At 38.7% G+C, this 17,052-nt stretch overlaps 1 protein-coding gene across 25 annotated transcripts in view; it reads right to left on the bottom strand.

The window, feature by feature from the left end:
• DOCK9 (dedicator of cytokinesis 9) overlaps positions 1-17,052 on the bottom strand; it is a 272,799-nt gene that overhangs the window by 103,333 nt on the left and 152,414 nt on the right. For all 25 annotated transcript variants that reach the window (XM_076009317.1, XM_012755876.3, XM_076009325.1 and 22 more), the window contains exons 8-11: positions 12,580-12,754; positions 11,542-11,609; positions 1,513-1,587; positions 250-390 (exon numbers count right to left, since the gene is read on the bottom strand). In XM_076009317.1, the coding sequence (XP_075865432.1) occupies positions 250-390; positions 1,513-1,587; positions 11,542-11,609; positions 12,580-12,754 (459 nt within the window). The remainder of the gene's footprint in view (positions 1-249; positions 391-1,512; positions 1,588-11,541; positions 11,610-12,579; positions 12,755-17,052) is intronic.

Below are 17,052 nucleotides of genomic sequence, written 5' to 3'. Positions count from 1 at the left end.
ATGGTTGCCTTCCCTCAAGTGTCTAAGACAAAATCCAACTCCGAGAAACACTGAGCACACACCTACCATCTTCATCCTTCATCACAAACATCCTGTCCCTGCAGCTAAACAACCCTCCATATCCCAATCCAGACACTGCACCTCTCTGATACCGGAAACTAGGATTTCTCATCCAGCCTACATTGTAAGGGCTCACCTCAAACTTCTGATTATTTAAAAAAAAACTTTATTTTTAAAAAGAAAAATTACATTTGTAGTGGGTCCTTCTTCATTTTCAGCAACACAGCATTGCAAATTGAAAGATAAATCATTGCACTTGACAAGAATTCTTTTTCCAAACTTCTCTTCAAATGGCTTCACTTCTGGCTCGGCTGATGAGAAGTCAAGCTTCTTCAAAAGAAAACGTAAATATATAAATATATTATGCTGCTATTTTAAAAAAATCTCATCATAAATGCATCTGGAGGAAACTGCTTAAAATATGTAAAAGCTATACATACTCATTTATTCATAACAATGTTACTACTTTAATAGTAAGATTATATAGTTTATAATAGTTACATTTAATGTCAAGCAAATGACAATATACCTACTCAATAGATGATTATACAGACTCTAAAAATCATAGTTATGAACAAACCAAGTGTCCATCAACATATATGTATGGATAAATACAATGTGGTATATGCACACAATGGAATATTATTTAGCCATAAAAAGGGAGGAAATCCTGACACAAGCTACAACATGATAGGCCTTGAAAACTGTATGTTAAATGAAAGAAGCCAGACACAAAAGGACAAATACTGTACAATTCCACACTTATAAGGTCCCTAAAACAGACAAGTTCACAGAGCAGAATAGAGGTTACCAGGGAACAGGGGAAGGAGGGATGGGGCATTATTATTTAGTATACACATTCAGTTTGGGAAAATGAGAAAGTTCCAGAAATGGGAGGTGGTAATGGTTGCACAACAATAAGAATGTATTTAATGCCACTAAACTGTACACTTAAAAATGGTTAAAATGGTAAAATTTATGTTATATATATTTTATCAAAATAAAAATTGCCTAAAAGCAAAGAAAAAATACACACATTCATATGGTTATAAGCTCTGTAAAGAAATATAGAAAAATACTTTTATTACAATTAAATGAGAGAAGAAGGTTTCATATTTGAGATGGAACCTCAGCTAGTTGGAAATTATCACTGACTCTGAGGCATCTGCAATCATACCTGTTATTTTATAATGGTTATTTTAATAGGTAAATTATATGTTCTATGTGAACTTGAGAATGTCTTTGGACAAATCTCTCTCAATTTTCAACAATCATACAAATGTTCACAATAGTAATGTTATGGTGATGAGATCATGGGTTTTTATTTTTCTTTTCCCCAAATGTTCTATACTACATTGCTTGTCAATACAAAATAAACAAAGCAAACAAACACTTCGAAGATTTTCTTGCCCCTGGTTGGTTTTAAATTTTAAATATTAATATAGTTCTTACCTGGGCATCTGGGTCCAAATAAAAAAGTTTAACTCTGCTTTCACTTTTCAGCTTGATTTCTGCTTCTCTGGTACTCTGATAACAAGATAAATAAAAATTACTCTTAACAAAATCATTTTCTTATAGAGATGTCCAAATATGTTTAAAAGTTGCCCCATCCTGAAAGTTCAGGCTGCTAGAAAATTCTGCCTCATCTTGGGAGAGCCGGCTGCATGTCAATGGACAGGTATGCCAGGGAGTACGCAGCACACAGAGTGTGCCAAGAGGGGAAACGAAGTCAAGACACCATCTCTGCCCTTATGAAGCTGACAATGAAGTATAGAGTCAAAAACAACACGAAGAAAGCAAAAGAGAATAAGCACTTATCTGTCAAGAAAGGCTTTGTAAAGTAGTGGAATACGAGACGGGCTTTGATTGAAGGGGAGGAATTTAGATAGCAAAACGAGGATAATATGAATGTTTCAGGCTGAACAAAACATGAACATTCCAGGCACAGCACATGTACTGAGGATAGAAATGAGCCCAGGTGGCAGAAAGGATTTAGTAGGGTCCAATCTAAGACTGGGTACAAGAAGGAGAAGAGAAAGAAATACACTTTGAATGGTAGATAGAGAAAACTATGCAGATCATCTCATAAATATTCACTGAGCCCCTCTTATGTGCTAGGCACTAGGGACACAAACATGAATGAACAAAGTCCCTATCCCTGAGGAACACCAGCTGGGGAGACAGCATATCAACAGGTAATAAGAAAGACAAACGAGAGTGTAAGGTGCAGTGGGGAGCCCCCCTGCACTAGGAGGTAGGAGTCAGGAATGACCCCCCAGAGAAGGCCCATCTAGTATTTTTGTTTGTTTGCTTGTTTGTTTGTTTGTTTTTTGACACAGTGTCTTACTTTGTTGCCTGGGCTAGAGTGCCACGGCATCAGCCTAGCTCACAGCAACCTCAAACTCCTGGGCTCAAGCGATCCTTCTGCCTCAGCCTCCCGAGTAGCCGGGACTACAGGCATGCGCCACCATGCCCGGCTAATTTTTTCGATATATTTTTAGTTTGCCAATTAATTTCTTTCTATTTTTAGTAGAGACAGGGTCTCACTCTTGCTCAGGCTGGTTTCAAACTCCTGACCTTGAGCAATCCTCCCATCTTGGCCTACCAGAGTGCTAGGATTACAGGCATGATCCACTGCACCCGGCCAGAAGCCCCATTTTGAAGGACAAGAACTTTTGGCCAGGAAAGGAGAAAGGGGCATTCTAGGGGGAGGCACTGAAATGTGAAGGGACAATAAGTCACACCTGAGCAACTACCAAGTTGTTCATTATGACCATAAGACTGGGTGTGATGGAAAAGTAAAGGGAAGTCAGTATGGGACTTGTATGCTAAGGACAGAGGATTTCATTCAGAATCCAAAATATCTGACAATATTTTAGGCAAGAGAATAAAATGACGAGTTCCACATTTTAAAAGCATCACTTGTGTAAGGCTGTGGCAATGGATTAAAAAGAGTAAGATCAGAAAGCTCACAGTTTCGTTCTTGGGTTATCACAACAAGTCTCCCAGTCCCACAGCGAGGCCCACAACAAATCCTGTTTCTAGCTCAGGCAGCCTGCTGAACAGTGAATGCATAGCCTGAGACGGGTAACTCAGGGAGAAAAGCAAATCTGTAGGAAGATGATAAATAGAGTGTGAAGATGTCCATGGGATTTCCAACTGGAAACATGCAGTAGACAGCCAGAGGGGTGGAACTTGAGCACAAGGCAGAGGAAGAAGTTGGAGTTACAGACTTGGAGAACAGCACAGAGGTGGGCACAGAAGTCAAGAGAATGGATGAGATGCCCGGAGGGAGAGTGTGAAAGGGAGTCTGAGGACAGAGTCCCAAGGCCCACTAGTGAAGAGGTGGATAGAAGAGGAGAAGCCACTGAAGAAAACAGACAGATGGTGGCAGAGATGAGGGCTGGAGACGTGGGATTTGGGAACAGAGGCAGAGAAAGAGGTTTCTTAGACACTTGCAAGATAAACGTCATCTCTATCCTCATTATTTCCCATGCCTGGAACCTCTAGATCTACGTCCAATTCTTCTTGATAGTCAGAGATCTCTGTTGTTCTCAATCTCCACAGTTAAGTCTACAGAGTCAGAATAGAATGTCATCTCTTATCTGCTGCCTTCCCCAAAGACATGAGTCACCTCAGAGCACCTGATAATGGGGCAGTGACAGTCACAGTGGAAAAAGCATCTCACCTTCTCTCTCAGTGGCTGAACAAGGTCTATTATTATACTTCTAATCAAGGCTAATGAGAAATTAAGCAGCTTTCTCAGGCACGCAGTTGATATATATAATAGGTCCTCAGCAAAGATCCAAGCTCTCATGACTGTATTTAAGCAACTGGTCTATGTCTAATGAAATGACCAGTAGAATGCTAACAAAGACGCTGCTGGGTTTTAGTTCTAAGAAGTTCAGTCGCTAACTAGCTGTGCAAGCCACCCTTTACTCCATTTCCATTAGTGAGTAAAAATGTGGAACAAGGTGATGGCTCAAGTCTCTGACCACAACACGGTTTATCTTGATGCCATCAGAGGGGGCTTGAAGGCTGTGGAGGTCAAGAGACATTCCTATGAATCTTCTGTTCATGCTTCCAGGGTAAAATACGTGGCCATGGCTGAGGCAAGCTCTCCCCACAGGGAGGATGGGACCATTTCATTTTACTCAATCCTGCCTATTGCCTTTCCTAATTTTCCACATCAAAAAGAGATAGAGTATGTGCAAGTGGAATCTACTTAAGTGAACCCAAAGAATTTGCGTTATATTGTATACTGCCCATGACATTTCCTAACAAAACCATCAGTACTAGGTGCAGCAAATCACCATCAACAATAACATATCTACTTCTGACTGTCTGCCTGCCTCCTTCAGCAAAGGCAAATACTGTACTGTGACCTCAGATGCTAGATTACAGCAACAGGTTCTTAATGTAGATGCAATTCCTGGGGCCCTTCTGAAAGATGCTTTTTGTCTCAAGTTGCCGTGCTACGAGATGAGAAATGAATACAGCAAGAACAAGTGCTATGAGCTCCATATAATTAGAGGACAAATAGGAATGCAGACATATTAAAAGAAAGAAAATAAACTACTAGCCAAAATATTAATAGACACAAAAACATCCTAGTATCGCCACTAATATCCAACAGATATATTCCTCACTAGAGAGACCATTTAATGAGAAAGAAGGGACAACTTTAGACATAATAATAACCTAAAAGCTTGTGATCTACCTTGCATACACTGACAACTCTGCTATGAGATAGATAAAAATCAAACTGGGCTTCTTAAGGTTCCTCCCATCTCTCCCAAGGCCTAGGACAATGCATTAAACAGAAGTGAGTCCCAATAAATAGTGGCTGAAGGAATTACCAAGTAAAATCTAGCAGGTAAGAAAAAGTGGCTTAGGGGAGGGGCAGGACTTCACCCCAGAGTTCAGGAATAATAAATATCTGGAAGAATAATGATGAGAAAAACTAATATTCATTGATAATAGCCAACATCTATCTGCCAGATATTATCCTAAGTGCCCATATGAATTTTACAGAGCCATAGGAGGCAGGTGCTATTACTATCCCTGCTGGTTAGAAGAAGAGACACTGAGGCATGAGGGTTAAATACTTTGCCCAAAGTCCTAGGACAGGAAATCGAAGCCTTGCTTCTAATACAGGCTGTCGGGCTCAGAGCCCAGCCTCTCAGCTACTACGCAAAAAAGACAAAGATACAGAGTACAAACTGGCAAGTCAGAGAGGAAGAAGAAACCATAACAGAAAATACATACATGAAAATATTAAAAATATCACTATTAACCAGTGAAATATAAATTAAATCAGAGTAAAATAGCATTTTCCCCTCCTCTGATGAGGATGCAGAGAAACAGGAATGTGAATTGTATTAACCTCTTGGGAAAGTAATCTGGAAATATTTAAAGCATTAAACACACAATAACTTTTGACCTAAAATTCCCATGTTGGAAGAATTTTCCTACTAAAATAAGAGCACAAGTATTTAATGTCATGTTGTTTACTATGTATTGTTGGTGGAAGCTAAACACTGAAAACAACCTAAATGTTCATCAACAGAGAGGTGGTTGAATAAACTGCAATACTCACAGTTGGAATATTACGTAGCTTACTTTTGTATAAGGTGGATTACAAGCTCACTATGAAAATTAGCAAACTAGATCCTCTACTAACCCAAGAGACATCTATAAAATATTCTTAAGTGACAGAACAAATTTCAGAATAATGTATATATTATGAGCGTATTTTTTAATACCTACAAAAATCCTACATGTATGTATGGGTGTTTCTATGAGCAATCAGTTTGGTGAAAGGGGAATCACAACAGCTTAACATCAGTGTCCTGTGGAAAGTGGGCATAGAGGATGAAGGGAAAGGACTAACTTTGCTTTAAACAACTTTGGGTATTTCTATTTATTATAGCAAGCACATTTATTTTTAATTAAAAATTTTAACAAAGACAATAAAATAAATACTTGTAATATGTACAGCCCACAAAACACAGCCATAAAAAAAACATCATCCCTAAGTCTACGTAGTTGAGCATTTCTCAAAGTGATAGAACCCAGCTCTGCTCTTACAATAACCCACGGCCAGCCATATCATAGCAAACACCCTGTGGCCACCATCCTGACCACAGCCTGCTGACTACTTTGGCTTCAGTGGAAAGATGAGAGGAAAATGGACACAGAAAATGGACAATGGCACAGCCATTCTCTGTAGAAACCGGTGCTTGCTCAAAAGTCAAAGAAGAGAATGATTCACCTAAAATAAAGGCTGTTCCCCAACCCCTCCCACCCCACCCCATAAAGCCTCAATTCAACAATTAATGACACACCCTGACAAGGTTTTCTTCTTTGTCTTAAAAAGTAACTATGGAACAAATATTCAAGAGTTTCCAGAAAGTCTGCTGTCGGCTTTAGGTGTACTCTGTGTCTTAAGTTTATTTGTGAGCAGACAAAACAAGTCAATGATTACAGCCAATAGCATCCTATTTTCGGGATGAATTATGAGAAAAATATTGTGTTGATTGTTGGGCCAATTTAAACAGAATGGGTTGGTATAGGAAGATTTAGCAAAATCCTTTGAGGCCAGAATATAATATATTCTTTAATTTAAAAGGACTATTGTGATCTATTTCCACAACTTCCAAGATATCTAACTCTCCTGAATCAGCATCTCGCCCTGTGTCACAAAGCTATAATAAATCATTCCAGAATAAGGATACCTAGAAATGGAACTCTGGATGACCTCACAAACACAACGCTAGCCAGTTCCTTTGCACTCTAATGCAATGATATCGTTTTCTGGATTAAGAAACAGCGAAAGAAGCACTTATTAAAGACTTGGTTTAAAAAATCAGAAAAGGTGTCTATGAAACCATTTGGGTTCTGACGAGTTCCCCAACCTCAGTGAGACTATAAAGTTTGAGACATCAAACTTTCTCCTGCGTTCAACTGTGGAAGTCTTATCTGGAAAGACAGATTCATTCGCTTAAAAAGAAGTTAGAAGGTAATAGGGTATGAGCAATTTTGGATTAACAAGACACTCTGCTTTTCTTTCAGAACCACATGGGGAGACCAAATTAAGAGTGAGCTGCTGTTCTTTGAGTACAAAAAAAGCTCAAAAACAGAAAAGCTGTGAAGAAAATATAAGGTAGGAGCATGAGGGTTTTCCTTCAGACTATCTTTATACAAGGAGGTGACATATATGTTCCAATGTCACCTAAGATAAACGTAACCACAGAAATTAAATAACTAAGTAATGGGGTTTACAACATGATCATGTTACCCCCTTGACTTTCTTTCTAGGGAAGAAATCAATTAACTAAGTTGAACTATGGTTTGTGTATTTAATAAAAAATATTTATAAGACTGATGCTATATATCCTGCTACATTTACAACAAAAATTGTTTGGTTCCATATTAGACAATAGGAGGAAAAGAACAGGTTTCAGGATAGATACACGGTGTCCCTTGATATGAAAACGATAAAATGTTCAGTACTAAATGTACAAACATAAGTTCCAAGAATATACAAAATATTCTGAAAACCTAAGTCCCTATTGCTCACACCGAAAGTAAAGGGCCCCTCCATAATATTCCAGAATGAGACATCAGTTATTTTTGCACTAAAACAACTTCCTGTCAGTCATATCCTGTTTGGCTATGTCTCAGTAATAGAAACAAAAGCCGGGGCAACAGGATGAGGGAGGCAGAAAGAGGAGCTGACCAGAGAGGAACCTGCCATTATGACACCTCCAACCACCTTCAGCCTTCCCCCATTGTTCTAGGCCTTTCTCTGCAATCTTAACTGTGGCCCAGCCTCCCAGGCTGACCCTATTTTGTGCCTTCCTTCCCTGGTACTGACCTCTTTACCTTTCCATCCCCTGACTAAACTCTCCCTCTTTGCACTGCTCTCTCCTCCACCCCACCCCGCCCCACCCCCTACACGCATCTCTGATTTTGCAGCCACAGGGCCCATTCCTCCTAAAAACAGGATAGATGAACAAGAATTACAGTCAACTTCTCTGCTTTCTCAGCAGGTAAATGATCCCCACCTCAGATACACTGGAGGGGGAGGATAAACAGCTGAAGTCATATTCTTACTCAGGGCATAGGTCTGCCCCTGTTGCCTGGGCCACTCACCATGCACACTGCTGAGTAGGCCATTAAAAGGCAAAGCCCACAAACACCTGCTCCCAACACTCCTGACAGCAGCATGCTGAGTGAATGACAATACATCTTAGATTGCTTCATTCTTTTTCCCTTCAAAAAATTACCTTCTGCCTTTTTTTAACCTTCTTAAATAAAAATATTTTTAACACACCTGAGAGATTTCCTCAATTAGCCCAAAAATGTCTTTTGTAGCCCTAACCCCTCAGCGTAGGTTCAACAATGAAGGTTCACACATTACATTTGGTTTTTACACCTCTGTAGTCTCTTTGAATATCGAACTGTTCCCCCATCTGTTTTCTTTTTTAATGACACTGACTTTTAATGAGTCTATGCTGACTGTCATATATACTACCCATTATCCTGTATTTGTCCAGTTGTTTCCTTACAGTGTCATTTAACTTGTTCCTGTATTCTCTGTATTTGCTGTAATCTAGAACTTAGGTCTAGAGGCTTGACTGGGTTCATGCTAGATGGTTCGAGCAAAAATATTTTATAGATGAAACCGTGCTATTTTAAGTTTTCTACAAAGATCATTTATTATTTGTGTTTAAGAAATACATTTAAATTTCTATTCCAAAAAGTAAAAATAAATAAATAAAACACCTGAGAGCTGGGGGGGGGGGATTCTAATGATGCTGCATTTTTCAGGCTTTGACCATTGCCCACAGTAAGAAATATGCTTAAATGTTCCCAACACAAAGGAAACATAAATGTTTGAGGTGCTAGATATCCCAATTACCCTGACTTGATCATTATCCATTATACACAGATATCGAAATAGCATACATACCCCACAAATATGTACAACTATTACATATCAATAACAGTATATAACAAAAACACACCAAAAATATGTTTTACATTACAATGCAACACATACTATATATGTGTGTGTACATGTATATATGTGAAATGTCTATCACTATTAAGAGTAGTATACTTTTATATTCTCTATTCAATTCTATTCCACTTAAATTATTTTTAAATGTGGGTTACATAATGCTTAGCTAAAGAAGCCTGACACAAAGAGTACAAACAGTATGATTCCATTCATAGGAATGCCTAAAATAGTCAAAACTAACCTACTGTGAAGGAGGGCAAAGTAACAGGGTAATCAGCTGGGAGGGGATACAAGACAGTCTGCTGGGTGCTGTGAGTGGTCTGTATATTGATCTGGGCAGTGGTTACGTTACCGTACAAATGTGAATTCCATGGAGCTATACAATTCATGCTTGAGCACTTTGTTCAATGTAAACTATGGCTCAATTAAAAAAAAGAATAAAAATTAAATCAAAACAAACAATAAGAAGTAGAGCTGAAGTCAATTAAATTGATTTTATCAACTAAAATTGCTTCAGCTAACTTGGTTATAACACGAAGTTTAGAAATAATTCTCAATATGTTAAATTTTTAAAAACTGTGAAAACCTAAGTACAAATATAATGTATACATATAAGAATATAAGTATATGTATACATACATGTACACACATGTATATTTACATATATATCATATATACACACACATATATAAAATATAAAATCTGCCTAGGTCTAAATCTGCTTAGATCCTAGGTCTTAGGATCTAAAAACAGTGAATTATGTTGTCCAGGTAGCAAGAGAAGAAAGAAAGGGATAACTCCTACATGTCTTCATAGGAAAAAAACATCGATTTTTAATTAATCATGAGGCTCCAACGAATCTTCTCCTATGTATCCATTCTGTTCACCTAGTTAGAGCAGGAAGTTACCTTCTGAGCTCTACAACCCATCAAATATATTAACTGCTTCAACAAACTAAAACCCAAACAGGTTCCAACACTTTGTTTTGAGAACCCCCAAACATCCAGACACAGAAAAGCAAATCTCAGTGCAAAATAGGATACACAGAAGTTCCTACCAAGAAAACACAAACACACAAGCCAAAACTCTTCCCAGACTAGGAGGAGGTTAAAATGGTGGCACTAAAATTAGCTTTAATAGGCAGGTGCTAAAAAGATACTGTGGTAACAGTCAAGTCCTGAAGAAAAACAATGCTCTAAAGTCCCAGCCAGGGAGGGAGATTTTATATTTGAGAAGAGCCTTGCTGTCTTAAAATAAAGGTCAATGCTGAATGCTAGTCTATTTATAATCCTATATAGATAAACCATGTTTCTATTATAGTGTTTAAGATCTGGGTGTGTAGAGTCACTATTTCACTGTATTATCATAAAAAGAATAGAAAGGCAGTAACAGAATAAGAATATAAAGGGCCAGAGAGAAGACAAAGATACTTCTCTCATTTAAAAAACAATCGTTCATGGATACACACAAGGAGACAAGTACAAGGATATTCATTGTAGCATTGTTTATAATAGAAAAAAATGGAAATAATAGAACAGCTAAAGTGAAATGTTTAATAAAAGGGATGAATTAGATCCATATACCAGCTCAGATGGATCTCAATAAGGCTGAATTTTAAAAAGTGCAGAATAATACATATAGCATGTTAGCATTTATATAACATTTTTAAACATACAAAATAACACCATATATATCATTATGACAGACTGATTTGTAAAAGATATAAAAATGAAATGGAAGTAAAACATAATAGTGCTTGACTCTGGATGGGGTTTGAGGGGACGAAGAGAATGGGAATATAGATAGTGCTTTAAAAGAACTTTAACTATAACTGATGTTTTATTTCTTTTAAAAATATAGAAGCTAAAAAGACAACATAGTAATAACATGTTGAATCTGGGTGGTGGCAGTGTGGTTGTTTTGATTTTCTTTGTGCTTTTCAAGTTTCCTAAAATTATAAAATACAGGTAGAGCCTTTTTTTTTTTTTTAAATTGAGAGTAACCCAGGAACATTTTCTGTCATTTGGGCAATCTCTCTTTGGTATAGTGGCAAGATCACCACATTCATCCTCTTTGAAACTGTGTCTATTAACTTAAATAAGGAGAAGCGCGTGTGTAAACATAGAAAGTACCATGTTATTATGAGAACACGTACCTAGGTATTTTGGTTATTTCTTTAACACTTGTGATGTAGTATTAAATATTATTAGGGGAAAAACACTTAAAGAATAGTAAAAAGAGGATACTTTGTAGGGTGTTTTCTGAAAAACAGACTGAAGTCTCAAATCAGGGCAGTACCATGCTTCATGTAACCTCATATTCCAGGCAGAAAACAGAGAGTGGTAATCACAACATAATCGCTATGATTTTAACAGATTCCATTCGGGACAAACTTGTGACATGAGAAGCATTTTAATAGCATTCAATGAAGAGCAAATTTAAGATGATGTTACCTTGACAAGTTCAGGCAGGTAGCTATCTAAACCGGAACCAGAACCTTCCAATTTGCTTTGTTCATCATCTAAAATGGCAAAACAGATTATCTGGGTTACTTGTGATTCAAAGTCTTTTATTTAAAACAGGAGAAGGAAGGCCATTTCTCTTAGGTGCCCTTGAATGAAGTGGTCCTTAACTCTGTATACACACAGGAAACACCTGGGGGTGGGGGCTGGGCAGGGTGCTTTGAAAAAATACTGATGCCCAGGCCCAGTGGTGAGCATCAAACATTTAACAGCTGGTACAGCATGTACACTATCTCATTGAACTGATACTAGCTATGAACAACAGCCCACAGGGACACACTTCTCAAAAGTCAGACCTGCCCAGACCTGCCCAACTAAATCAGAACCTTTGGTGGGACCAAGGAAACAGTATTTTTAAAAAGCTTCCACGCACTTCTAGAGGGCAGCCAGGATTGGGGAACTACCTAAGGGCTTGAGCTATACATGAATTGTCAAAAACATAGCCAGATTTTTCTCACCAATTTAATCTGAGGCTCTCACCCATCCTAACCTTGTCTTAAAAATTCCAAAGGATCTTCTTAATGATAAAAACTATTACTAACTAATATAACACATTGCAAACTCTATGCCAGGTACTTGAAATAACATTTTCTTATTTACTCTTTCCATCTGACCAGGAAGTTTTGTTTTTATTCCCATTTTATAGGCAAATAAATGGTGGCTCAGAAAACAAGGAGTAGTTTGCCCAAGGCTACACAGCTGAAAAATGGTATATAGGGGACTCAAACCCAGATCTTCCTCTCTGCATCCAAAGCTGTGGCTTCTCCCATTACATGATGTCCACATAAAAAATGTTAGAGAGGTAAATTCTAATGTGACAAAATCTTTGCTGGCAGCTACCTATAAAGATCTCATATCTGTCCCCTCTCTCATACTTGTGCAATACAAGTCTCCTTCCTAAACACTCCTGGCAAGAACAAAGACCCCCACAGAGTGTGTGTGCCTGGGAGAAGCCAAACCTACACACACCTTCATGAGAGTCTCCATTTCGCTTTTCTTGCATTGCAGCTTCAAAGTTGAGCTGGAGAATCTTATTGAGAGTTGTGATCCATTCTTCCATTTCCACTTCACTGTCTGCTGCCAGCAGATAAGTACTTTTGTCCTGCATCTTGAGCTCAAAAGCAAAACGCCTGACTTTGTTGTTCTGAAATGGAAAAAGGATAAAGAGACAAGTGTTTAAAGAACTACAGTACTGCCATAAAATAGTGTCTCTCATTGGCTGATGGGGCCATCTCATCGGCATTTCAGAACAAGCTATTTAAAACTGTAAACCCCCTCCCCGTGGACCTCAGCACTATCCCTCCTCCCTGCTTTACCTGCTCCATAGCTTTATTTTTCCATCTCACTCATTACCTATTTTACATATTTATTTTATTCAATGTCTGTCCTGTCCGATGGAATGGAAGCTCCTCAAGGGCAGAGATTTTCCCTTCTTTTTGTTTAATACTACATCCCTAGTCACTGGAACAGTGTCTGGCACATATAGTGGGCACTTCAAAAGTCTTTGTTGAATGAATGAAATTTCATATAAAATTTTCATATTCCTTTAGCTTCTATTTTTTTTTAACAAGGTAGTATGTGGTATTGCATTTTTAAAAGCAAACCATTATCTATTGGCATGTTTGAATGACTTGTCTGGAACTCATCACTTATGAATTCCAAAAGGAAGTTGGACTCCCTGCCTATGGCCTTGGCTCATGTGTCAAGTTTTCATGCCTGTGAGAGGGTGACCAGTTCAAAGTGCAAACACAATAGTCCTCACGCAGTACAAGACGGAAGATGGATGTGCACTAGACCAGGACTTCTCAACCTAGGTACTATTGACATTTGGGCAGCCAATTCTCTGTTGTGAGGGGCTGTCCTGGGCGTTGTAGGATGGTCATGACATTCCTGGCCTCAACCCACCAGATGCCAATAGTAGCACATCCCCAAATCATGATAATTAAAAATGTTTCCAGATACTGCCAGATGTCCCCTGGAGGGGCCAAATCTCCCCGGGTTGCCCACATCAGATAGAGGTTCAGCTCTGAGGAACATGACACAAGACTACTTGTAAGCATAGGCTGGGAGATGTGAAATTACAAACTCCTGCCAACCTGAGAGAAGAAGAGCTTCCTACACCCACTAATATTCTAGCTGGTTAACCACAGTCCCTGAGGAAGCCCCTCGGTGCAAGTGTTGGGGACGGGCAACCCTCCCAAAGGTCTGTCTGTGTTTTCTGCAGCACAGTTCTCGGAAACGCAAAGCCAAGTGCTACTCCAGGTAAAGCCACACAAACTCTTGTGCACAGACTGCCCGCTATGGGCTCAGTAATTGCCACCTGGATTTCACCAAGAATCAGAGAAGCAGTCAAAGGCTAGAAACAAAATGAGTTCTCTCCCCTCCATTCTCCAGTGCCTCATATACTCACCATCATGAAAGTAAAAAGTTAAAAGTGGGGGGAAAACTTTAGGCCTTGATTCTAAGTTATTCCTCTCTCTAAGCCTCAGTATCCTCATCTGCAAATAAGTATACTCGATTTCTAGGGTTCTAAAATACTTCTAAAACTTTTAGTTTAGGCATTTCTTCGAGTTTATAGTACTAACCAACTAATTTTTTTATAACATTCAAAAGTAATAATTTTTAAAAAACACTTAAATCACAACTTCTGAAGTTTAGTTTACAAACAGACATGGATAAAAAAATGATTTTAATCTTTTCAAGCCTTAGATATAATTTATTAAATGAAAAACACCATCAGCTACATCTGCAAAAACAATCCAAAGGAAGAGATTTCCACTGAAGTTAGAACCTTAGTTTTTGAAATGCACCCAAGAGACTAAGTAAAAGCTCAGGGCTGTTGTACTTATAAACATCTGAATACTGTGCCAAAGACATGCAACAAAACTCTCTTGTAAAACAAAAATAATTACTTCCTACTTTTAAAAATGAGATTGCCAAATATATTTAGTTTTGCTTTAACCTATTTTTTTAAGTCAATGCCAGAAAATTCAGTTAAAAGGTAACTTAAAATTTTCCCAACTTAAGAATACAAATGAAAGGAAATTCCTACTTGGGAATCCCACACAAGAAGTTAATTCACTGCCACTGATAAATCACTCTGGTACTCCTTACTTCACACTGTCAATAAACATACTCTGATATAAGTCAGTTGTTCACAGCGGCAGCTTTCAGCTGGGGCTGACCTGCTAGCTGAGAGACATCTACGTACTGATTAGCTGTTGTCTGAAAATTTTCAGTGAACATTAAGTAGTATATTAGTCTTGAGCTAGGACCCCATACACTTTCATGTAGTTTATCTTTTTTTATTTTTTTGGTACTGCAAAGTGATTTTTTAAATTTGTTACAATAATTAAAGCTACCAAGATTTAACTAAAATTTTGTCTTTGTAGCTTTTTGAAAAATCAGATGATCTGGTACTGCTGAGCTAGCAGTTCCACCTGGCAACATCAGCTGAGCTGAGCAGCAGCTGCCCCCGTAACCCAGCACCAGGCTCCAGTCTGCCACAGTCCCCAGCATTTGCTACTGCTTCACAACTAGGCCTCTTCTGCCACCTCATCCACCTGCCTGACCCCTGCAGACATCTCATTCCAGACCTCTGACTTCCTCCACCTCTGGCCACAATGAAGTAACAGGACCTGGACTTACTCTTCTGCCATCATTACTATAAAACCAAACAAAACAGATAAGACACCACAGACAGTGCAGGCCTGTGATCCCTGATAAAAGGGAAATAAGTAAAGTGAGCCCCACACCACCTCAGCCTTCTGCCTGGAGTCAGTATCTGGATCGTGGCACAGGAAGGGGAACCCAAACAGAGTCCTGCCGTCTTGCTGAGTTAAGAGACTGACCAGAGCTGGGGAAGACCAAGGGAACCAGAGTGTGCAGGACAGAGTGTGCAGTCTTCAGAATGTGGTAAAGATAAAAAGAACACAAAAGATAAAAGACAACCAAACTTGACGGAAACTCACTGAGCCACACACCCATTACGTATGTATTCTCTATTTATCCGTCAAGCCTTAACAAAAAAAGTTTACAAAAAAAAAAGTCAAAATCAAGACACAACACCCTAAATTTCTGAATACTAGAGATAAAGAGATGATGACAAACAACAGGGACTAAGAATAACATCAGATTCCTCCAAATGACACTAGTACCCAGAAGGTCATAGAATGCCTCCAAAATTCCAAGGCAAAATGATTTCACTTTGGATTTTCTAACTGGCCAAACTATGAGTCAAGTATGAATGCAAAAATGTTCACAGATACCCTAACACTGAAAAATTAATTTATGCATGATATAATTAACATTAATTATGACATTAATTAATCGATATAACATAGTTAATGTATGATATCAAAAATTAATATCATACATCCATATATTACTGGAGGATGTGCTCCTCAAAAACAAGAAAGTACAACAAGAATGAGGAAGATACGGGATCCTGGAACTAGGGAATCCGACACGGGGAAGGGGACAGAGGGAATCTCTAGGATGACAGCTGTGTGAGGTGGAGAAAGTGATGCGTCCAGATTAGAATAGGAAGGAGGGTACCAGGAGCTAAAATCCTATCTACCAGCATAGGAGTCATCCAATGTCCAAAGCTAATGAATGAAGAAAGAACTGTGAACATCCATGGCCCAGAAATATCAGAGAAAACTCCAAAAAGAATAATGAAAAAAGTTGAAAATGACTGTTTCAGGGAAGCAGAGAGCGCCTGAGTAGGGTTGATGCAGGGGTGAGGTACTTTTCCCACTACCCTTCAGCACGACTAGACTGTTTCAATTACATGAATGTATTCCTTGGTAAAAATGCACTTTAATTTTAGGCAACCAGATAAATACATAAACGAGAATACCTGTGGTCACTCCAGATAGCTGTGCCCCAGACTTTAGTCACACTGGCCCCACAAAACAGTCTCCTTACAGAATTGAGCTTTGGGCTGATATGATCAGCCACCACGGAGTCATGTTTAGGGGAAAATTCTCTGCTAACATGACTGCATCTTTTGTGAGGAGTTGTTAGGGAGACTGTTCGTTAATCAGAGAGCCCTCTGTCTAAGAACCCTCAGAGAAATGCCTGAGTGATCTTCATTCTGAGATTACTGGGGCAGCTTCTGACTAATTGGATTCTCTGTGTCTTATGTGCACTGCAATTGTGTCCGGATCTTGGGGGTCTACCCATAGCAGGTGTTAGGCCTTCAAAACATGTGCTTTTTTTTTTCTTAATTCTATTTTATCTCGCCCCATCCCAAACCCTTGTTCATCTTTCTGCTTTCACTTCCATTTTAAATTTATGCTGTCCTATGTTTTATGCATCCCTGTAAGCTGCTGCCTTAAATCTTCCTGGAAAATGGCAAAGGAGTGGGTGGAAGGATGGAAAGATGAACAGACAGATGGAGAGATGGACAGATGATGGGTGGGGAAACCAACAACTTGC

Source organism: Microcebus murinus, chromosome 13 (assembly GCF_040939455.1).
Source record: "Microcebus murinus isolate Inina chromosome 13, M.murinus_Inina_mat1.0, whole genome shotgun sequence".
NCBI lineage: Eukaryota > Metazoa > Chordata > Mammalia > Primates > Cheirogaleidae > Microcebus > Microcebus murinus.
Note: the sequence above shows the minus strand (reverse complement) of the source record. Positions and strands in the feature narration are given on the sequence as shown.